General features: G+C 40.1%; 1 protein-coding gene across 2 annotated transcripts in view; it reads left to right on the top strand.

Moving 5' to 3' along the window:
• The window catches only part of ttc39a (tetratricopeptide repeat domain 39A), a 33,346-nt gene extending 9,143 nt beyond the window's left edge, over positions 1–24,203 (top strand). For both annotated transcript variants that reach the window (XM_063891539.1, XM_063891540.1), the window contains 17 exons: positions 4,234–4,338; positions 11,999–12,130; positions 13,758–13,798; positions 14,826–14,893; positions 15,002–15,066; positions 15,485–15,584; positions 15,906–15,971; positions 16,887–16,995; positions 17,383–17,450; positions 17,540–17,599; positions 18,108–18,269; positions 19,428–19,519; positions 19,671–19,791; positions 20,384–20,495; positions 21,126–21,240; positions 21,395–21,511; positions 22,355–24,203. In XM_063891539.1, the coding sequence (XP_063747609.1) occupies positions 4,234–4,338; positions 11,999–12,130; positions 13,758–13,798; positions 14,826–14,893; positions 15,002–15,066; positions 15,485–15,584; positions 15,906–15,971; positions 16,887–16,995; positions 17,383–17,450; positions 17,540–17,599; positions 18,108–18,269; positions 19,428–19,519; positions 19,671–19,791; positions 20,384–20,495; positions 21,126–21,240; positions 21,395–21,511; positions 22,355–22,469 (1,648 nt within the window). In that variant the 3' untranslated portion in view covers positions 22,470–24,203. The remainder of the gene's footprint in view (positions 1–4,233; positions 4,339–11,998; positions 12,131–13,757; positions 13,799–14,825; positions 14,894–15,001; positions 15,067–15,484; positions 15,585–15,905; positions 15,972–16,886; positions 16,996–17,382; positions 17,451–17,539; positions 17,600–18,107; positions 18,270–19,427; positions 19,520–19,670; positions 19,792–20,383; positions 20,496–21,125; positions 21,241–21,394; positions 21,512–22,354) is intronic.
• Positions 24,204–24,631: the final 428 nt, after the last annotated feature.

The following is a 24,631-nucleotide window of genomic DNA, read 5'->3' as shown; positions in this document are numbered from 1 at the left end:
GGGGGACACAGGGATTTTAGCCTTTGCAGACCATTTACATGCACAAAAACCTATAACAAAATAAAGGAAAAGGGCCTCTTTAAAGCAAAGGTCATCAAATACTCAGATAAAAAATATGTAATTGTGCTTACCTGTGTGCTCTCTGCCATGCAGCAATAACAATAACTGTGTTTACATTCCTAATGATCCTTTTGAGGACATCTTTATGATAAGATAGACTTGTATGAGGTTGAAGCGTTGCCAACATTAGGCTGCATATGGTGCTGACTTTACCGTTACCTAGGGTTAAACGCTGCGTTACAGTAAAGTGACGCAACCTCCCAGACTATGTGCTCTCACGCTTTATAGAAGATAAACAAAAAGCCACTCTTTTAATCTCACTAGGTGGAATTCAGTTATTATATAAAACATTACTGGTGTTTTATTTATCAAAAATCTCTTTGAGTGAATAGAGTGAATTAGAGTCAATCATATGAATTGTCAAACATATTGAGATCACATGTAACTGTTGACTGCAGTCAGATAAGTAAACAAGCTCTCCTTAAGTAAATAGTCCTTTAACAATTAGTGGCATTTATTATGTAAGAGGCTATGCTTGTACTCTGAATATAACAGGTGATAAGACTCCAGCAACTGACTGAATAATAATAGCGCAAAATAAGATGTATAATAACGATTACAAAAAACACAAATGAAAAGGACAACAATAAAGGCCTTTATTTTTCCTCTTGTTGTTACTTTTCTTTACTTATATTTACAAAGATATGCATCAAATTACTGTACAAATATAGCCTAAAGTGAATGTGAGGTTAGGGCTTGGTTGTAGTGTTTGGTTTTCAGGTCATGTTTAAGATCAGGGTTATTAAAGGTGTGTATTTTTGAGTTGAAGGTCAATGATGTAGTCGATGAATCAGCTCACTGAAAGGGAGGCAGTGGATGAGATTTCAAGACAAACTTGATGTTGATACTGTGCTAACACACACACACTCACACACACACACACACACACACACACACACACACACACACACACACACACACACACACACACACACACGTCTGTTAGCATGTGGTTTAAAGTGAAAGTGACGGTCCCTGCAGAGAGAGGAGGAAGCTCTGTCTGGATTCACTCCGAGGCCACTGAGGGAAGACATGTGACCGTACGTCATTATCCTTGAAATCTATTACATAAACACACACGGTATTCAGTACGCTCCACTACCGCTGGCATTATTAATGTTTACAGTGTTGAATCCTTCATGTCTCCTTGTTTTATCGTTATTAGGCGTCACATTATAAAGTGGCTGAATGTGAATAAGGTTTTTATTACAATTGACTTTCCCTTGAAGACAGTTGAACGGCCGAATGATCGTCACATTTAATTCTAATTATTTCTTGACGTGCATATTGTTTCTTCTGCATTGATTTCACGCAGTTCTTTGTTTAAATTGCATAGCTGTCTACTGATTGGTTAGTTGTTTGGCTTATCAAGTGTACCTTTTAGTCATTTATTTTATAGTTATTAAGTTATGCTTGCTTTTTAAAATTTTTGGGAGGTCTAAGGTTTAAGACTGTGGCTGTTTTGACCTCTCCTGTCACATTTTCAATGTAAAATAAATGTATTACCTCGAATTATGCAGTCTTATATGTGATTAAATACAAAGAACAAAAAAGATAAGTGAAAGTTAGGCCTCCTCCTAGTCGATTAGTCCACAAATTGTTCCTTTTTTGTCAGTCCATTAAGATCTCTAAAGGCTTAATTACTTATTTCCATTAAACTAATCAGGACAAATCTCATAAACAGATAATCTAAAGTGGTGCTTTCACATATTTCCTTGTGGAGAAACTACATTTTACAGATCTGTGAATGGATGAAGCATCTGTCGAGGACAACCCTGCTGGTATTACTAGTAGTACTGTATAAATATAATACCTATTTACAACACACATAGTGAGTCAGTTTGTCAGCACAGTCACAATTCTTTGGTGTAAATCCTGATTATGAGCCCACATAAAGACACACATCATGTTTCTCCGACAGCAGTGTCATTCTGAGTCTCGTGCTGTTATAGAGAAGCCTGCCGCAGGTCATATGGTGAACACGGCACCATCTGCATGTTATTAGCCCGAGCTCGGCTGTTATTGTGGTGGTGTGTGTGTGTGTGTGTGTGTGTGTGTGTATAGTCCCTCTGTGTTTCAGTAATGTGAAGTGAATGCTGTCTATTAGTCACTATTAGTCATACTCATCAGTCTTAGTTTCTGCTCTCCTGTTCTTCTGCGGTTTGATGCCAACATTTGAACCCTGGGTTAAATTCTGACTGATAAACTCTGTGTGTGTGTGTGTGTGTGTGTGTGTGTGTGTGTGTGTGTGTGTGTGTGTGTGTGTGTGTGTGTTTGTTCCAGTGGGTAAATCTAAATGGCAGAGAAGCGGCATGTTCATGTGCTCTATGATGCTATAAGTTCAAAATTAAAAACGTAACTGCATTTGACCATGTAACACATTCCACTTAAATAGCAAATATCTGAAGTCGCAGTCTTTAAAAATGAAGTCATTATCCCAATCACGGATATTAAGCAGCAAATTCTGAATAATATCAGTGTTTCCGAGGTACAGTCATTCATTAATTCAGCTCATTATACTCAGTGTCAGTGTGGTTCTGTGCTGGTTGCTGTTTTTACCATCAACTAAAGGAGTGAAACACAGGTAAACATATCCATTGGAGCCATTTTCCTATTATATTAATTATTATGTTCTTACTATATTAAGTAGTGGGTGTTTGGTTGTGTTTATGTTCCTCTGGCACAGTGAGTATCTCGAGTTCTGGGTAAGCATAGATGAATGAATCAGTAAGCAAACTGATTTGTTGTTCACCGGCAGATGAACACAGTCTATTAGCCGTGATCTGCAGCTGTGATGTGTATCAGGCTTCTGTCTGTTTTACAAACAACTGAGAATTCATATAAACTCAGACGCTTGGGGGTCGACGTCTTTAAATGGACCACATTTGGTCTGTTTTTGGTCAAGTGAAGCCACAACAAGATCCATTATCAGTGCAGCAAGTGAAATCAAAGAGCAGGGGGCTATTTTATGAAGTGCAGAATCAGTTTGGTCACATTTTACAGGACACGTGAGGAGCATGTGCACCGTGTAATGATCTGCATAGCAACGTTATGAACAATCATTTAAGAGTAGTGCAAATGGGAAAAAACAGCAAAGCACTTTCACTTCACCTCTGGCTCACTCTGCCAGTGTTGGTCTTGTGACGTAGTAAAGAATAAGGAACATTGATGGATTACTAAACAGGCTCATGGCCAATGCGTCCGCACCGCCCCCTCCTGTGGCCTTCAGCTACAAAATGTCACTCAAAGAGACGTGAACCAACAAGGAAGTGACAACAACTACTAAGAGACCACAAAGAGACTCAAAACAGCTGTGAAAAAGGGTTAACATAACTACAAAGAGACAAAACTGCTGCAGAAAGACACAGATCAACAACAAAGAGACTCACAACAACTATAAAAAATAAACAGGAGACGGCGTGAAATAGAGACAAAGCAGCTGCAAAGGAACTTGTAATCACCATAAAGCAATATGATCAACTACAAAGACAAAAAATACCAATAGAATGAGTCACAACATGTATGAAAATGGGAAAAACAACCACAAAATGACTACATGGGGACACAAAACAGCTACAACAAGACCCAAAACAATCCTAATGTGATAATAAACAAAACAACAGACACAACACAACTACTAAGCGACATCAAAGGACCACGAAGAGACCCAAAACCACTCTGATAGGAGGCTGAACAGCTGTGAGTAAGGGTGTGTTGCTCCTATGTAGGACAGGTTTGAGGCCTTGTGCAATATCACGTTTGTTTTTCTGTAGATAGATTGCTGTAAATGAGAACAGGGTCACTGCAGGAGTTTAGGAAACTGGTTTGGGCAGAACAGAGTAAGTTTGAAATATGAATCTAATAGAATTTGAGAAATGTCCACAGACAGTTTTAGGTAGTGACTGTATAGACTGAAATAGCGATGAATGAAGTGATGCTGTTGAGCACATTTCACTTTTCCTTGAAACTCCTCGGCTATCCAGTTTACATTATAATTACTGGGTTGATTTAAAAAGATCAGAATTGAAACAAATACCCAAGGCTTATTAGATAATAATGGGTTTTCGGAGTTGTCTTTCCTCTCTAATCCAGATTGTGTGTGTTGTTCTGCAGGTGCTCGCGGTCAGACCTGTCTCTGGCTCTGGAGGACTGCATGGCCGCTCTGGATCTGTTCCTCAGAAACGACTTTGAGGAGGCGCAGACCCGGCTCAAATGCAGGTAGGAGAACAACCTGAACCCCCGGCTAAAACAGCTGCTGTGACCAAGCCCTGACCCTCCTGTTGGCTCTCGTGGTCAAATTTAGAGACAAACACCTGATTCATGCAAACAGCTATGTCAGTGGGTGTGTTGGACTGTCAAATGTTTGCTAAACGAATAGACATGGTTAAATATATAGCTGCTTATCATAAGTGTGTTAGCATTGTGGATATAAGCATGTTAGCATTGACATTGTGTGACTATGTTCGCAATTTTATTGAAAGTTTGTTAGCATTTTTGATTTGATCATGTTAGCATTGAGCTAGTGATCAGTTAGCATCGTCATTGTGTGTGTGTGTTAGCATCTTAGCATCATCAGTCTTGTTTATCCTTAACTGACATCTTACTGCATCGTTGAAACTGATAGGAAGGCAGGGAAGGGTACCACAGGACAATGTCACACGCATGTATTTTGCTTCTGTTTTGACAAAAGTCTTTTCTTTCTTGATTTATTACAAATATCTCTGCCTGTACTTTGTGCTAATGGGAGTCTGGCTTCCTTAGAAAACAAAACCTCAATTCATTTGTCCCATAATAATGCCAAAAAAGAGGAAAAAACCTCTTGTCGTTACAGAACATTGTGTTGCTTTTAATTCCAGTTTAAAAATCAATACACAAGCCAAATACGCATTCATTGGCACATTTATAATATAGTCTGCCCACTTCAGGGAGGGCTGAAGGACTGTATTTTGCTGCTGACGCTGATTATATAATGGACGTGCTGCTCTGAGTTACAGTCACAAACACACCCCGGCTCTAGTTTTGTATTCCGGCTGTGTCAGGAATCAGGTTACTTCATTGTTCACAGCTTATTCTCTTCTACATTACCAGAAACCTTATCACACCGTCCCTATTGTCCTCCAAACATTTTCTATCTGCTCTCTGGGCCACTCCTTATAGGCCCTAGTTTCTTCTTTTCAGTGCTGGCTTTAAATCGAGACAGAAGAGCAGCTTGTTGTCAGGCTCAAATTATTTTTATAACAGAGTCTAGATGAACAGCTATAGAGTTTTGTGAGGAGCCATTTTGGTGTCTAGTACATGTCGGAAAATGTATGAGTGATGTCATTTGCTAAAAATAGAAATAAATGGAGCACTGAAAAAGGTTTGGCTTACTTGAAACTAATTAACCTGCTGTATCCTCATGGTTGATTACACTTTTTGAAGATAGAATCGGAGGATGAAACCCTCTTTATTTGTCACATACATGCACACAGCAGAGCACACACAGTGAAATTGGTCCTCATTTAACCCATCCTAGTAAATGCCAATCCCAGTGGGCAGCTATTGTGCAGCGCCCGGGAAGCAATGGGGATTGTAGGTGTCCGGTGCCTTGCTCAAGGGCACCACAGCAGGGCCCAGGAGGGGAACTGGGACCTCTCCAAGTAGCAGTCCACTTTCCACATTTCAAGTCTGTTCGGGGACTTGAACCGGCGATCCTACGATTCCCAGTCCAAGCCCCTACTGACTGAGCCACTGCTGGACAACTGATCGACTGCTTTGTGTGCCGCATTGGAAAAAGGCGTCTGTTAAATGGGATATGTTTTATTTTCTAAGCTCTGACTCGGTTGTGGACACTTGGACACAACATAAAAAGCTGATGCGAGGTTTTAATTATAATATATTTAAGTATTTAAAAAGTCCAACCTGGTGGAAAGTCCGTTGACTTAGCAATTGATCTTATTTCTGACTCGATTATTATTCCCTCAGTTCTGTGTGAGCTCTCTCTCTACCTCCTTTTGTCACTGAAGTGCACCTGAACAAACACGAGCTGCAGATCTGACCCTGTTTGTAGCTGAAGCTGAGCCCAGATGGTTGGATTTGACACATGCAGTAAGATAGAGTCAGAAGTCAGATTAGACTTAAGATCTATCCTATAATAGTCACAGGCTCCATTGAGATCCATTGTATAGTGCTGTTTAACATTTGAACGCAATACCAACGATGATTTGTGTTACAGACAAGATACATGTTTATTTACTTGCTCTTTTTTATGCAGTTAATTTACATTAAATTTCATTTAGATGAAGCTTTTATCCAGAACAACTTACAAAATAAACCAGAATGATAGAAACTCTGAAGAAATTGCAGATATATTCACTTCAAATAAGCCAAACTATTAGAAGCGCTTGTTGGTGAGTTTCAAATGGGCTAAATTCATTAAGTACTTTATGTTTTTTACGTCATTTATGGACATTATTTTAGGTTAGAAGGTTTTTTATTTGCATAGTTTGTGCTTTTGTTTTGAAGGCAGACACTGGGGATTGGTATTTATTGAAGACAGTTGGAGGAGTGATTGGCATTGGAAAAGCGTGTCTTTTTTATAAAGGGAAAAGAGGACATATATTGGAAAGTAAACTGGATGAACACAGTTCTTGCCTGGAAAATGGACTGAATCCTGCATGAGATTTGCTACCTGCTGGTTGATTTTGAGATATAATTGTTTTATTTGGGGGACACATAGCTGCTACACCCACAGTCTTGTCTAATTTTCCTGTTTGCTGCTTTAGAAAAAGGGTTTTGTAAACATTATGTAAGGTGTGATGACATCTGCTGCATTGTGAGAGAGATACTCCGAAAGACTGCAGGACAAAGCAGATTTGAGGAAATCAAACTCCAGCAGGACCTTTCCTCTTCCTCCTCCTCAGTGTTCGTCTGCTTTAGTTCACGTTTACCAATTTCTTCTTCTTCCGTCTCCTTTTCTCCTTCATCCCGCTGTGACGCAGTCAGGTGGTACAAGGTTACACTGGAGTCTACGCAGCATGCACCACACACAAAACACACACTGTATTGGAGTCATGCACCAGCACCAGTTTTACGTGATGACAGTATGCAGGAGTGAAATAAAAAACACTGTAAATGCCTCCCTGCAATGCGACACACACACACACACTCACACACACACACACACACACACACACACACACACACACACACACACACACACACACACACACACACACACACACACACACATATTCGATCTCAAGCCACTGCAGTTGACATGACGATGTGTCCTTGGGCAATACACTTACTCATTGGTGTGTGTGAATGTTAGTATTTCTTTGTATGGCAGCCTCTGTGTGAATGTGAGTGAATGGGTGAACTTGTTCATGTAAAAGCGCTTAGAGGGGTATCACACACACATACACAAGCACACGCATTCCTATCACTCTTGAGAAATGAACCCTGACATACATTTATTGGAAACCTACCCTAATCCTAATCCTATTACATTACATTGTTATGGGGTCTAGGACCCGCAGTGTGTCTGTGTAAACAGATTAAATGTCACCACAACATACAGTGGGGCAAAAAAGTATTTAGTCAGCCACCAATTGTGCAAGTTCTCCCATTTAAAAAGATGAGAGAGGCCTGTAATTTTTATCATAGGTACACCTCAACTATGAGAGACAGAATGAGAAAAAAAATCCAGGAAATCACATTGTAGGATTTTTAATGAATTTATTTTCAAATGATTGTGGAAAATAAGTATTTGGTCAATAACAAAAGTTCATCTCAATACTTTGTTATATACCCTTTGTTGGCAATGACAGAGGTCAAACGTTTTCTGTAAGTCTTCACAAGGTTTTCACACACTGTTGCTGGTATTTTGGCCCATTCCTCCATGCAGATCTCCTCTAAAGCAGTGATGTTTTGGGGCTGTCGCTGGGCAACACGGACTTTCAACTCCCTCCAAAGATTTTCTATGGTGTTGAGATCTGGAGACTGGCTAGGCCACTCCAGGACCTTGAAATGCTTCTTACGAAGCCACTCCTTCGTTGCCCTGGCGGTGTGTTTGGGATCATTGTCATGCTGAAAGACCCAGCCACGCTTCATCTTCAGTGCCCTTGCTAATGGAAGGAGGTTTTCACTCAAAATCTCACGATACATGGCCCCATTCATTCTTTCCTTTACACGGATCAGTCGTCCTGGTCCCTTTGCAGAAAAACAGCCCCAAAGCATGATGTTTCCACCCCCATGCTTCACAGTAGGTATGGTGTTCTTTGGATGCAACTCTGCATTCTTTCTCCTCCAAACACGACGAGTTGAGTTTTTACCAAAAAGTCCTATTTTGGTTTCATCTGACCATATGACATTCTCCCAATCCTCTTCTGGATCATCCAAATGCCCTCTAGCAAACTTCAGACGGGCCTGGACATGTACTGGCTTAAGCAGGGGGACACGTCTGGAACTGCAGGATTTAAGTCCCTGGCGGCGTAGTGTGTTACTGATGGTAGCCTCTGTTACTTTGGTCCCAGCTCACTGCAGGTCATTCACTAGGTCCCCCCATGTGGTTCTGGGATTTTTGCTCACCGTTCTTGTGATCATTTTGACCCCACGGGGTGAGATCTTGCGTGGAGCCCCAGATCGAGGGAGATTAGCAGTGGTCTTGTATGTCTTCCATTTTCTAATAATTGCTCCCACAGTTGATTTCTTCACACCAAGCTGCTTACCTATTGCAGATTCAGTTTTCCCAGCCTGGTGCAGGTCTACAATTTAGTCTCTGGTCTCCTTTGACAGCTCTTTGGTCTTGGCCATAGTGGAGTTTGGAGTATGACTGTTTGAGGTTGTGGACAGGTGTCTTTTATACTGATAACGAGTTCAAAAAGGTGCCATTAATACAGGTAACGAGTGGAGGACAGAGGAGCCTCTTAAAGAAGAAGTTACAGGTCTGTGAGAGCCAGAAATCTTGCTTGTTTGTAGGTGACCAAATACTTATTTTACCGAGGAATTTACCAATGAATTCATTAAAAATCCTACAATGTGATTTCCTGGATTTTTTTTTCTCATTTTGTCTCTCATAGTTGAGGTATACCTATGATAAAAATTACAGGACTCTCTCATCCTTTTAAATGGGAGAACTTGCACAATTGGTGGCTGACTAAATACTTTTTTGCCCCACTGTAAGTGATACACACAGACACACACACACACACACACACACACTGAAACTAAACTACTTTAGATACTCTTTAATACAGCTTTGATTATCTGGATGCACTTTAATCAATCACACATCCATAACTTTCCCCCCTACATTCCTGTTTATGGTCAATGCAAGCTGGCGCCTATCCATCTACCGCTCCTAGTTTACACGACTATAAGCTAATTGCTACTCTCATATAGGACTCTTGCTTCAGATATTGAGGGTGTATTTCTCTCCTCCTTAGTCTCGGAGCTGCTGCAGGTTCTCTGTTGTGGAGACATGTCTGCTCAGTGCTCAGCTTTAAATCTCACAGGGTTGCAGCCGCAGCTCCCTTTATTTGCCAGCTCTCTGTTCAAACATGCCACCAGATCGAGTCCAGACAAAATGGTGCAATCTTATTCCCTCAATCACTCTGTCCTGCCCCATCCTTTAAAGATATGACGTCAAAGTTTCAGGACTATACAGAGCGTGGTTATTTCTGCTAATGTGCAATATCACAGAGTACAAATACTATAAGCAAATGGCTTGCATTCAAAAGGGAGAACAGATTAGCAACAAAATGAATGAAGTAAAATGAGGGGAAAAAAAGCGCAATACTTTGCTGGGAATTTAAGTGGAGAAGAATTATAAAGTAGTATGATATAGAAATACTCACGTCCACGCTGGATGTATTTTGTCTGAGATAAACAGTGTTGGATGTTTTGACGTTCGGACCATTACTGCACTTATCGTTAATACTCGTGTAAAGTACAAATATGTCCGTCAGTAAAATACTTGAGTAAATATACTTAGTTAATCTCCCCCACAGCATGCAGGCCTTCTTGTTAAGAAAGTGCAACTCTTTCCATCGTGGAGCATTGTGGTGGAAACATGTGTGAGATCCATAGTGTCGTTGACCTCCGTGCCCTCTGAGCTCTGAGTTAATGCTGATTGAAAAATATCTGAGTGCTGCCGTGAAATATTTGGAGTTCTCCGCCTCTTTAGGCACGAATCACCTCGCAGCTCCGCGCTAAAGGTTTTCTCAGCTGCTGTCTCACGTAAACCTGACACAATGGAAATGTAAAGCAGGAATCTTTCGTCTGTTCCTCCACCTTCTCTGACTCACTTTTTGCTTCCTAGATGATATTGAGTTAGTTCTTCTCTACTCACTGGATAAGAATGGGCAACACTTCTCATGTCACCCATATCCATAATGCATTTTAATATGTTTTACAGGCGGTCATGATGGAAAAAATAACCCCCGACTGACCGCACATTGTTTTTAGAATCGACCAAAAGTCATATTTAGTTCTTTAGGGGCGGCAGTGGCTCAGTCAGTAGGGACTTGTTCTTGGGACCGAAGGGTCGCCGGTTCACGTCCCGATCGGACCAAAAAAAATATGGAGTGAGCTGGTAGCTGGAGAGGTGCCAGTTCTCCTCCTAGGCCACTCTCGAGGTGCCCTTGAGCAAGGCACCTAACCTCTATCTGGTCCCTTGGCGCCGGGTACCTGGCGGCCTCTCTGCTCTGCCACCTCTCCTCTGCATGTGGTTGTGTGTGCATGTATTTCCTCTGTGTTTGTGCATGTATATCCTCTGTGTGTTTAATGTGTGTCAACACAACAGAGTAGAGAAAGCAATTTCCCTGTAAGGGATTAATAAAAGTATGTCTTCTTCTTTATTCTTCAGGTCAGAATTCAGAGAAAACATTTTTAACTTCCAAGAAAAAAATTCAGAATTTCCGAGAAAAAGTCAGAAATAGCTTTTATTTTTCCTCTCAGAACTTTCTCAGTCATTTCTTTTAAACTACTCTTCAAGGTCGTGGCGGTGTCTCGTTGTGCTACATTTCCATAGGTTGAAAAATCTGTTTATGCAAAGGTAGTGCTATGTTGGCTGGTTGTAGCTCAGAGTTGGATCACAGCTGATCACATGATTCAGTCTGTGGTGAACACCAGTGAAACGGTGCTAATGCAGACTGAGGGCATTCTTCCCTGCCACCTCGGCCTTTAGGTTTTATCAAAAATATTCCTTGTGTTTGTCCATATGTGCGATACGGTACATACGTAACACATAAAGCTATTCAAGCCACCTGCGTTTTGTTTTTTTTGTGCTTTCCTCTAAGTCATTCTTTCAAGTAATGGTGTATAACTGGAACAACAAGCGATTTCAACTGGAACAACAAGAAGATCTACTGGAAAAATGTGTCTGTCACATGCAACACTTTAACCCCTCCTACATACTGTATCTGCTGGAAGCTTAGACGCAGGGTGTGACGCGACACACCAGCAGCCGCAGATATAAATAGACACTAAATGTTTTCTAGTGATGTGGCTTTAGTCCTCCGAGTATTTAACCTTGTCTGGTGTTAGCTGGAATTGATTACGCTGCTTTTAACATTTGTGCCAACAGTGGTCCCACGATGTGTCATTTCCACAGCCAGATAAAGATGGGCAAAACACTCAGTTCTTTAACTTAATTGAAAGTAAAACTACTATAATTGTGCATTCAAAATGACTTAAAGAGGCCCTATTGTGCTTTTTCGGGTTTCGCTTTCCTGTAGTGTGTTATAAAGGTTCATGTTAAAGAAAAACAAAGACATTTTTGAACATTAAAGCATGGAAACATGTCACAGTAGAGGCACAGAATACAAATACGAGCCTGAAAATCTCCTTAACTTTTTCTAGAACTGATATGTACGTGTTTTGTTTTTTTTTGCAGAACCAAAGACAGCATGTACCACGCTCTGACCTACGCCACCATCCTGGAGATGCAGGCCATGATGACCTTTGACCCCCAACACATCCAGGCTGCAGGGAACACCATGAAGGACGCGCAGGCCATCTGTCAGCGGTGAGACTTTTCCCACAAACACCTGGGGGAAATACTGCCCTGAGGACAATGAGATGTACAATTAGACTAATCAACCAAATAGCAAGAAGAATCCTCCAGGTTTAAATGTCTCAAACACACAACTTAGATTTAATGACATTTTATTGTCCAGGTTGCCGTTGACACAGGTGGGTTTTGAGTGTGTGATAGTAGATGTGTAGACTGTCTGCAGTCCTGATATACAGTGTTGCATTGAGTACGTTTTTCTGTAATTCTGGATGTTAGCATCGCGAGGGCTCCCTCTACAGCAATCCAATAGGAGTTTCCATTGGATATTGGATGGTGCATGACACATTCTCAATGGCAAACAACTTCTATGATACTTACACAGTTTGCTCAGTTTTATAATAGTTGAAGCGTTAATGCTAAGTAAAAAGCTAATGTCAGGAGGTTAAGAGTTCGGGATGGTTTGTTGACGGTCATGCTGATGAAGGAGGAGGAGACGGGGATGAGCATCAGCCACAGCAGCCAGTTCACCGACTTCTTGCTACGCGGCTCCAGACGCTCCGGCTCCGTCTTCAGCTTCTCGAAGTTCAGATCCTGCTGACACATTGGCTGGCTCAGTTCAGCAGGATCATTTCCACATATTAACACCACTTTATGACTTCTGAAGTATAAAGCTAACTATATATATACTATAAAAAAAACGACAGCACTGTCACATGACATCACGTCACCACCGCTAAGCTAAAGGTGGCTAATGTTCAGCAAGATGACCCGTAGTCGTCTCGTTTAGCCACTTGTTAGCAACCGCCGTTTTTATGACACATTAGATTCAGATCTTCACCAGTGGGGTATTATGTGACGTCTTATATGTTGTAAAAGAACACTTTAAAGTCTCTTAAGCTTTTGTTTAGTACGGACCTTATTTCAGGCTTCTAACCACAAATATGTTTGTTTTTTTTAAAGGAGGAGGGAACCGGCAATGCTAAAATGCTGACTAATTTCCAGGTTTTAGGACTCATTCCTGCACCCATCTGTTTATGATGAGCTTGTTCAACAACTTTGGAGCCAGGATGTTTTTTTTAGTTGGCTGCAGAATTAACTTTTGCTTCCTTAAAGCCAGTCAATCCAGAGAGGAGCCAGATTTAGAAACAAAGAAAAATGCTGGATGATTCTAGAAATAAAAAATGATCAAACATTTAGTCAGTCAGACTCTCGGCTCAACTGGTTCCCATTAGCAACATCATAACAAAACCAGAGGACATGTTTTAGGTCATCCCCACCCCCTGGACAAAGGAATTTCACAAATCGCTGGCACATTACTCTTGGAGACGCTGCGACAAACTGCACATCTGCTCGGGCCACGCAGAGAAACCCCCCCCCTCTCCCCTTAGCCCAATCTAAGCTGCAGTTTCCCGTTCCAATGTTGGGACTCTACATGTTTACACCGTCAGCACCTTGTGGTAACTTCCCCAGGCAGCAGCCTCCTGTATTTACTGTAAAGATGCCGAGTCTGGCCTTGAAACATGATAGGCAAAGAGATGCAGGACAATGCTGCGCTGCTGGAAAACAATCCTGAAGATTGTTTTACAGAAACAAACACACACTGATAACTCAATAATGCTTTTGCTGCTTCCTCCATCAGGAACCGCAAGAAGTCCAGCTTCTCCAAAAACTTCACAGAAGGTCAGTCAAGTCCTGTACTGACATCACACACACATGAGCCCGACATACACACATGACATTTACAGATGCATCTCTCTAGCTACCTGTCCACCCGCTGTAATTTGATCCAATAGGGACTTGAACTGGTGAGCTTTTGGTTCCCAAGCCAAATCCCTACCGAACCACTGCCCCCCTAAATTGTATTGTTTTTGCTCTGAGAACACTTTAATGATCAATCATTATAAAACATATCAGAGATATTATTCTGAAATGGACCAATCAAACAATGACTACTTTTACTGTCGCTACTTTAAGTACATTTAGAGGAGAGTACTTTCTACTTTCACTGGAGGAACATTTAGAATACTTTTACTGTGACAGAGTATTCCTACACTCTGGTACTTCTACTTTACTCAAGTACAAGATCTGAGTACTTCTACTTTACTCAAGTACAAGATCTGAGTACTTCTACTTTACTCAAGTACAAGATCTGAGTACTTCTACTTTACTCAAGTACAAGATCTGAGTACTTCTACTTTACTCAAGTACAAGATCTGAGTACTTCTACTTTACTTAAGTACAAGATCTGAGTACTTCTACTTCTACTCAAGTACAAGACCTGAGTACTTCTACTTTAGTCAAGTACAAGATCTGAGTACTTCTACTTTACTCAAGTACAAGATCTGAGTACTTCTACTTTTACTGAGTACAAGACATGAGTACTTCTACTTTTACTGAGTACAAGATCTGAGTACTTCTACTTTACTCAAGTACAAGACCTGAGTACTTCTACTTTACTCAAGTACAAGATCTGAGTACTTCTACTTTACTCAAGTACAAGATCTGAGTACTTCTACTTTTATTCAAGTACAAGATCTGAGTACAAGATCTGAGTACTTCTACTTTTACTCAAGTACAAGATCTGAGTACTTCTACTTTTACTCAAGTACAAGATCTGAGTACTTCTACTTTTACTGAGTACAAGTTCTGAGTACTTCTTCCTCCTCTGCTCCGACTGAAGATAACTGTGACTCTATGTTTTCCTCAGAGGAACTTCATGCTGAGGTCTGCTATGCTGAGTGCCTCCTGCAGAGGGCAGCGCTAACCTTCCTACAGGTCAGCATCAGAAATCCTTCCACTGAACAACAAGTGTATTTCTCCACTGATACTCTCATGTTTGGTTATATTAATTCTCTGTTCCTTTACCTCTCTTTTGACTTTCAGGATGAAAACATGATCAGTTTCATCAAAGGGGGGATCAAAGTGAGGAACAGCTACCAGACATACAAGTGAGAATTTAACGAGCAAAATATAATTAGTGTTCTCATCTCTTCTTGCTTGTGTTGTTTTTTCCCATTATTATTCATTATTTATTATTATTTATTAGTATATCTTTTCATTTTTAGAATGTTATATTTATTCATGTATTTATTTATTCATGACTTTATTCATTTGCTTATTTTTTTACCTTTATTTTTTATTATCATTTCTTCATTATTATTATTAATAAACCAGGAAAGTGTACATTTATAATCATTGCTTTAAATATGGCTGTTTTTTTTTCACCCTAAAATATAATGCCAATAAAAAACAAAATCATATCACATAGAAACAAGATCTCTTATCACACCGTGTATATCTGTCTGTACTTTATAAAACCTTTCCTGGTCTCTTCTTGATCTACTTTATTTCTCTTCACCTTCACAGAGAGCTTCACACAATCCTCCAGTCCTCTGGATACTCCCACGGGGAAAACCACGGGCACTTTGAGGGTGGTGTGAAACTGGGAGTAGGAGCCTTTAACCTGGTACGTACAAGGCTAAATGTTTGCTTTTGTAATCGTACAAAATAAAAGTTGATTGCATCATGAATTCTGGGACTCAGCACTTCCTGTACATATCCAGCCTCTACCACAGTGAGAACAAAGACACACCTACTTGTTGTCTTAAGTGATGCTTTAGTGGCTCATATTTAAACAGAAGTGCACACACTTTAATTGTGAGTAGTGAGATCAGCTATAATCTAACATGCGGAAGTTAAAGTTAAATGTTCGTGAAGAAGATCTAAAAATATAGAATAGAATATGTTTGTGTCGGGCTTCTGAATTGCACTTGTCTACTTCCTGCAGATGATCTCCATGTTGCCCACGAGGACGCTGAAGCTGCTGGAGTTTGTCGGTTTCTCTGGTAATAAGGTGAGGCTACTGACATGTGAGCGTTTGCCTGAAAGAGGAAACAGCGCGCAACACTAAAGCTCTCTAATAGCGGAGGTTAGAGATGATTGACAGGCCAGGGATTTTTTTTTGCTGCCAGAGGTGATTGATTCCTGCATCTGAAACTCGTTGTAGGCGTAAACCGTATCTGTAATTTCAGCTGAGAGGAAATCAAGCTTGTGATATGTGGTGAAACTCTTATGATGAATGAACCTGTCACTTTATGGCTTATTGTTGCTTTGATCACAATGACTGTACTGTTTCTCTGTTTCACAACTTTCTATTAGTGTAGCTAAATAAATGCATGTCCGTTATACGTCCCTATATCGCTGCACTTATTATAGTCGTAGTTTGAATGATTTACCTTCCTGTTGCAAAACAATATCCCACACACACTTCTGAGGTCTCAAGAGTTATGACATCGGCAATGCAAGTTTATGTTTGATATAGGTATGTGTTTAACAAAAGAAAAGCAAGAAACAATACTTCAATACATTTGAAAACAGTCGTTAAAAGGCTAGGAGAATAGAACCAAAAACAAGATGAAATGGAATTAAAGGGAAATAAAATACAAGACTTAGAGTTACAGTGAATAGTAATTTGATTCCATAAAAACCAGCAGCAGACAGGAGGTCTTCAGTCCGGATTCAAAAGAAGTGAGAGCTGCAGTTTTCTGGGCGTTTGTTCCAGATGTGTGGAGCATAATAACTGAGCATACTGTATCTGTGTTCACATTGGATGCTTAGAAGTATGCATATGGTGCTCTCCAACACAAACATTAAAACAACTATAATGATGTATTTATTTGTGTGTGTGTGTGTGTGTGTGTGTGTGTGTGTGTGTGTGTGTGTGTGTGTGTGTGTGTGTGTGTGTGTGTGTGTGTGTGTGTTCCTGCAGGAGTTTGGTCTGCAGCAGCTTCAGGAGGGCTCGGCTGACAGCACGTTCAGGTCCTTCCTCTGCAACATGCTGCTGCTCTGTTACCACACCTTCATGAGCTTCATACTGGGTGAGCAAATATGCCGTTATGACAGTGTACAGTATTTATTTGACGTTCTGATTCATCTTTTTCTATCCCTATAGTTTTTCCTGTATTGTGAGCTTTTATTTAGCGTTTTTTTAAAATGATTTGTAAAGCTTTTTTAAACAATATTATCCCTGCAACTTACTTGCACATTTATGTCCAAAACAATATTTTAAGTCTTTAATTTGATGTCATTTGTATTAGCAGCATCAATGTGTATGAAAACGTTTGCTCTGCTCTGGACTCACTAGCATTACTCAGCTTTTCGGTCTCTCTGCAGACGCTTACATTAAACTTACAGAAAGGCCTCCTTGGTCTTTTGACTTTCCAATTTACATTACTGAAACTGGTTTTGTTGTGTGTGTCTCGCAGGCACTGGAGAAGGAGACGTTGAGGATGCAGAGAAACTCCTGCAGCCGTACCTCGAGAAATATCCTAAGGTTTGACAGAACTTTCAAAAAGTGTGATTTTCTCGACTCCTGCATAATTAAAAATATTCCCAAATAAAACTGTGTGTTTTTCTTTCCAGGGATCCATCTTCTTGTTCTTCGCTGGTCGAATAGAGGAGATCAAAGGCAACTTGGATGCTGTGAGTCCCCGTCATTTTCATACAGACACTCAACGAACACAGAGCACAGCATTTTCCACGTAGACAACAAAACCCCTCTTTATAAAAACTTGTGATTCCTAGCTTTTATTTCCACTACCAGTATTTTTTGAACATTTGCAACTTCTACAGTTCATCTAATACAATGAATATGTACATTAAAAAACGGTATAAACAGTATAACAATGGAGCTGATGAATTCACATATTTAGCACTGGATCAAATGCTGAACAAACGATAAGTATAATGTAATTCAACAAGCTGAAAATAACCCCCCCCCTCACACATACAGATACAGATAGGATTAAATGAGTATTGCTGAAACTTGGCAGGAGCAATAAACAATATTTAACAACTTAAAACAATTCAAGGTCAAAGCTTTGAGTTGAACCCTCAGCGTAGTCTACACAAGATCTCATCCGAATGTTCTCTGCATAATGACATCCTCACTGGATATGTTTGACTGAGGGGAGGTCCTGACTGTTTGCAGGCTATCGAGCGTTTCGAGGAGTGCTGTGAGGCGCAGCAGCAGTGGAAGCAGTTCCACCACATGTGTTACTGGGAGCTGATGTGGTGCTTCACCTACAAGAGGCACTGGAAGATGGCCTACTTCTACGCTGACCTGCTCAGCAAGGAGAACACCTGGTCCAAGGTGAGCTGCTGTCGGGGTGGAGTAAAGTTTTTCTTGATTTATCACAATAAAAAACTGGTTTTCATTCCCACTGTATGATCATAACACCACACAAAGCACTGCCTCTGGTTAGTGCTGGATTTTATCTATTATTTAATCAGGCTGAGATATGAATCCATTTCTCAAGAAAGACCTGAGAACAGGAACCAACAACAACAGCAAAACAGAACATCGGCTTCATGCAGTAGTTAGAATTTGTGGTCTTTTTTTGTGCTTTAATTTGTTGTCATGAAATTCTGTTGCATTGTTTTCTAATTATTTAAAGAACTAAATGTTATCATTCTTAAGGACTACAGATGAAAAATAATCTCTTGGCTAACTCTTAAAGCAACAGCATACTGGGTAGATTAGAAGTAGAGTCCTGCATCATATCATATACATGTAGCATGTGTTATTACATCCAGCTCAGGGAATATGACAAAAGAGGGGAGACAAGTCAGGTAAGGAGTTTAGTGATGCATTAATTAAAGTGATAACATATTATCAAAGACAAGGTGAGTGTAGAGTTGGTGTGTGTATGTGTAGCAGGCGAGAGACGAACCAAAACCGGGTCTGGGTGGCTCCTGGAAGAGAGAGAGAGAGAGCCATGAAAAGTGAAGCCTGCATTTGTAGCCTCGGTGGAGACACTCACAGGTGTCCCCCACTTCAAACTAACGACCCTCCCTGACAGCAGCAGACTCAGAGGGGAGAGGGAGGGGTCGTCACAGTAGCTAAATAATTAAAGTGTTAAATAAATCAAGTGCAACATAAAAGGTCAATGTTTGCCTCCATAATGTATGTGGGGTACTAGAGGTATATGTAGCAGGAAATGGAAGCACTTAAGTAAAGTATTACCATGTCAAAATAGTAGTGAAGTACAATAATTGAGAGCATTATCTTTATTACGTAGGTGATAGTGGGGGAAAAGGAATTACATTTGATTGCTTTAGAAAGACAGAAAGCTTTCTTATCAGCTTAAAGTTGCTAACAAAGAGTAACGCCTTGAAACTATCCGAAGACAGAGAATGGGTTTGAGTTGTGCAGACCTGGTCCGACTCTCTAAACTCCACACAGTCGACGTTTCCTCTCTCCTGATCTCATTTGAAACAGAAAATACGTAACCACTTTTTCCTCCCTCAGGCGACCTATGCGTATATGAAAGCAGCCTACCTCAGCATGCTGACTCCGGACGATTGCCTCACCTTCGGGGAGACTGCGCTCACTCTGTTCAGGTATGAACTCCCAGAGCTGCTCACAGCGGCCGCAGTGAAACGTACATTAGATACAGCTGCAACATGACCGTGATGAACACAAAAGACTATCCACTAATATTAAAATACAATTCTGATAAAGGCCATACATTTGTGCTTTGTTATATTTCAGGCAGGTCCCGGGGCTGAAGCAGAAGATAGCGGGGAAATCTTTACCAACAGAGAAGTTTGCAATCAGGAAAGCCCGTCGCTACCTTTCAGAAAACCCCATCCCTCTTCCTGCTCCTCCTCTGGTCAGTGCTACCGAGTAGAAACACAAGATGTTATTGAAGTGTAACTGGATCAAGAAAAAAGGGAAATTCTAGTTCCATTTGCAGGTTTCACTCAAAGCCAATATCGTTATTTTTACGCCTCATTTATCTGACACTTACTTTAGAGGTTAGGGTTAATAGTTGATGCAAAATATAAATAAACTGGGATATAAATATCACATATTATAGGTTACAATGTCCAGCAGCAATATATAAAGTCATTAAAATTAGCTCCATATTTTCCAGCGTTGATGAACCCATGAATTCCTCAATAACCAAAAATCCAGTAATTTAATATATGATTCTAAAATGGGCCATTACGTACAACAAGTTTTACTTAAGTAAGGTTTTAAATGCCGGATTTTTTTACTCCTTATTGTGCATTTTCTTGCTACTTCTACAGGTTGCGTAACAGCGACCTACACTCAAAGGACTCGATGAACTAGTGTTACACGAATTCCCGTTCTATATGTCCAATCCAAAAAGAGAATTGAGAGTTGTTAGTTAGTATTCATCTCTATTAACTAAAATAATCACATTTTGTACGGTTTGTGTGTATTTGTGTGTTATCTAGGAGATGATGTACATCTGGAACGGCTACACAGTCATTGGCAAACACAAGGACCTGACTGAAGGCATGCTGAAGACACTGCAGGAGGCGCAGGCTAAACTCGTCAGCAGCCCAAGTACGCAGGAATATTCCCCCACGCCAAGAGCATCGTTCAAATAATCAAGATTTCTTATTTTATTTTATTATATGTTGATATAAATATTAAATTAATTGCTTTTATTTAAGATGCTGTACTGATTTAGTTGAAGCATTTCAGAGAATTATATTATTATATTTATACGTTTTTATTTATCATTTTAAATGTAGGTGTGTAATTGTATGTTTATTTAATGAATATTATTGTTATTATTAATCAAATCATTATAAATGAATAAATACATTATCATTAAAAACCTTTATTTGTAAATCACTTTTGAAATATTATTTTACCTTTTTTTTTAGACAAATAAAAAGGTAATTCACAAAAGATAGTGAAATACATAAGACAACTACACACACCAATAAACAACGACGCAGTTAAGTTCAGATTCTGGAGGAATAAATAGTGCATAGTCTCAGAAAACCCTCTTTATAAAATATCTAAGGGATTTAAAAGGTGAATCTGATTTTGCATTTTAATCTGTAAATATAATCCCTTTGAATGTTTGTCCAGGGTTACTCTACATGTGTTGTAATTGGTTTGGTCCTGTTGTGTGTATGTGTGTGTGTGTGTGTGTGTGTGTGTGTGTGTGTGTGTGTGTGTCAGGGTCAGAGTTCACCATAGATGATCAGTGTCTGCTGAGCCTGCTGAAGGGGCTGTGTCTCAAACACCTGGGGCGTCAAGAGGAGGCCGAACACTACTTTACCCTCGTCCTCTGCAAGTACGTAATGTGCACGGACATGTACGCTACATGCACGCTCAACCAACCTGAAAAACATATACTGTAGTTTCATATCATCGCCACTTAACCTGTTGTGCAAGTGGCTGAAGGGTATCTTCTTCCATCTTGTAACCACTGTGCGTTTTTCCTGCAGTGAGTCTCAGATCAAGTACGACCACTACCTGATTCCTAACGCTCTCCTGGAGCACGGCCTGCTGTGTCTGGAGCAAGGCAGGAAATCTGAAGCCATCAGACTGCTAGAAACCGCAAAGTAGGTTTTAAAATTGATGATTCTGCATTTTCATACTCAGTATATACCTACGCGTCAGCACTTTTGATAATGTTTAAAAATGAATGTCTTTATTCATCATAAATGTTATGCATGGTAGAAGAAACAACAAGGTTTGCTTTCACTTTATTGTTTGTGATTTATGGGTTTATAACAACACACATGGATGTATTGCTAGAGGGCACAGATACAGGGGCCCAATTACTTATAACATATTACTCAAAGAGACACATACAAGCCAGGAAGAGACTCAAAATGAACCCATAGGGAAGCATTCATGAAAAACCGACGCCAAATGACTACAAAGAGATAAGAAATTACGACAAAGATAGAAATGACCAGCGAAACATGCAAAATGACTACAAAGGGACACAAAATGATCAAAAAGGGACTACAAGGTTGTGCAAAATGACTTTAAAGCAATACAACTTTACTATAGAGACACAAATTGATCATTAAAAGATAAAAAATGACTACAAAAAGATGCAAAATTAATATAAAGAGACAAAAACAGCCACAAAAGGCTTATAAAAATAAGCAAAATGACTACAAAGAGACAGAAAATGATCAAAATTACACACAAAATGAATACAAATAAATGTAAAATGACTATATCAAGACATTCAACGATCACAATGACACAGAGAAGCCCTGAGAGAGGCTCAATGACTACAAAGAGACCAACGGAGGTCTGGGTGTCTTGCTCTTATGTAAGGGAAGGTGGTGGGGCCTTTTGCACGAGTGTACTTGAGTGCTCATTATCTCTGTATATGCCCATAACAATACTCATAGATTGATCTCTGATTGTTAACGACTCTGTTTCAGGCAAAACTACAAGAACTACTCGATGGAGTCGCGGACTCACTTCAGGATTCAGGCAGCTCTGCACAAGGCTAAAGGCGTGGTGGAGAACGGCATCCATTCTCCGACCAGCCCTTAACGGACATAGGAAGGCCCACCAGAGCAGAGACAGCCTTCTGTTTCCCGCTCTCCCACAATGCAACACTCAGGGGGCTTGTGTTCCTGATGGGTGCTGCCCTTTCGGGTGGTTGCGGCTCTGTGTGTGGCCCAGTGTGGCTAAGGCAGGTTTTGCTTCGTCCTCTTCTAGAGGTATATTATGATGAAATCGGCTTCCTAGAGCGATTTGAAATAGAGACAAACGTGCCTATATTTATGAAACATTGCTTCTAGCAGGCTTGTTCGTCTAGCACGGTGGCTCCACCCATAAGGGGCGCACGAGGGTAGGAGACCAGGTGTGAAGCTCCACTATTATCCCCAGAATAACCACTTACCCAGTTTAGGGTGCAGGGTTGGATCTAATGGATTACCAAACACCCCCCATATGTAGATTACTCATGCAGACTCCGCCTCGCCAGGAGAAAATATAGACCTGGTTGCTATAAAAGCCCTCCCACCACTTTTAATCCTGTAAAATGGAGATTGTTGATCAAAATGACACAGAATTATGTGTTGACATCATGCACATATGTCATGCAGCTCACCACTGTTTTGTACCACGGTATTTGCCACCTTTATTTTGATATTTTAACAAAACCAATACGACCGATTTAGAGATTACACATTATTTATACGTTGGTTTCACTTTTACACTACATAAGCTTTTGTGTTTTCTAAGAGTGAGGGAACATTTGTATTGTTTATTTTACATTCTTTTGCTTTACTTGAAACCTATTGAAACACTGCATTTCTTTTCCAATTTCATTCAGTGTCCTTCTGTATTAACACTTGGGCTTTTGCACAGAGCTTTGTAAATCAGCCAAACTCTCCAGAGTCAAAGGATCATAAATGCAAAGAGTTGTTCTTTACATTTCTATATTGTAAATGGCACCTTTTTACACAAATTGTCCCGTTTTAAGAGGACAGATGAATGTGTCTTTTAGAAAGGCAGACTCCCTTCTTTTCTCCTCCTGGCGTTTGGGACGGGCTCCAGCAGTACTTGAGCTCGAACAAACGGGCCATTCACCCGCGAGCAGCAAAAGGACTGCGTGCTCGTCCGCCTGTTGCATCTTTAGTGAGTGAACAAGCTCTGAACGGGAACCAGCACAGTCTTCCTGCTTTGTGAACGTCCTCCGCTGCTCCTCTATCAGCCATGCTCGACAACAACCATCTATACAAGAACGTGAACATAATAACAACGCTCCTGTGTCAACAAATAATCTGTATATGAAAAAACAACGTTTGTAAGGATTGATGATAAGACAGAAAAGGGTCACCTCTAATCATGTTAGTGGGGAGGTTACGCTAAGTGTCCAAAACCTAGAAACTAAGATGGTGTCTCAAATGTTGGAATTAGAGAACTGTTGCTTTATTCATGATTAGAGTAACGTTTGGGATTCAAGACAATGACTAGGAGTCAGTTTCAATTTATTTTATGGGTGAAGGAAATCTACTTTTACATTTCTTTTAACGTATTTCAAAATGATGTTTCATTGTCTGATAATTAATTTAGCGTATTTTACTTTTTTCTCCCCTTTCGGTTTTGCAGAAATAGCTGAAAGAAACTCTTTCACATTTAGTGGCATTGTGATGTTTACAATCAGCGTATTTTATCAGGCACGGCTACTACTGTGCAGAATGACATTCCTGTACATACTGAATGTTTCTATTGTAATTTAAGATGAAATGATAAGCAACTAAAAAACAAACCACCCCATTTTGTGTTGTCTTTTTTGTTACCCGTGCACCACAAACAAAAGCACCAGATACAAAGTGTTCAGCTCTGAAGGTTATTATTTATAGAACAAAGAGGCCCTGCTTGCTTGAAAATCTTTGCACACGCTGTTCTCATCTAATCCTCTGGATACAGTGAGTAAGTAATCTCCTGTTGATATGCAAAGCAATGGGTATAAGGGATAAGGACACAAGGGATATTAGAATAGTAGGACTGAAACAGATTTATTTGAAAATAAGCAATGCAGACAAGCAAGAAACCCCTAAAATATCAGACTCAGAATTGGTTTTTGATGATGTTTTAAGTGATTAATGTATGTCAACACTATTCTTGTTGGTTTTTTGCACTTATTGTACGTCGCTTTGGATAAAAGTCAGTTTAATGCAATGTAATCAGAATCAGAAATACTT

This window comes from Eleginops maclovinus, chromosome 9 (assembly GCF_036324505.1).
Source record: "Eleginops maclovinus isolate JMC-PN-2008 ecotype Puerto Natales chromosome 9, JC_Emac_rtc_rv5, whole genome shotgun sequence".
NCBI lineage: Eukaryota > Metazoa > Chordata > Actinopteri > Perciformes > Eleginopidae > Eleginops > Eleginops maclovinus.
This window is presented reverse-complemented; position numbering and strand designations above follow the sequence as displayed.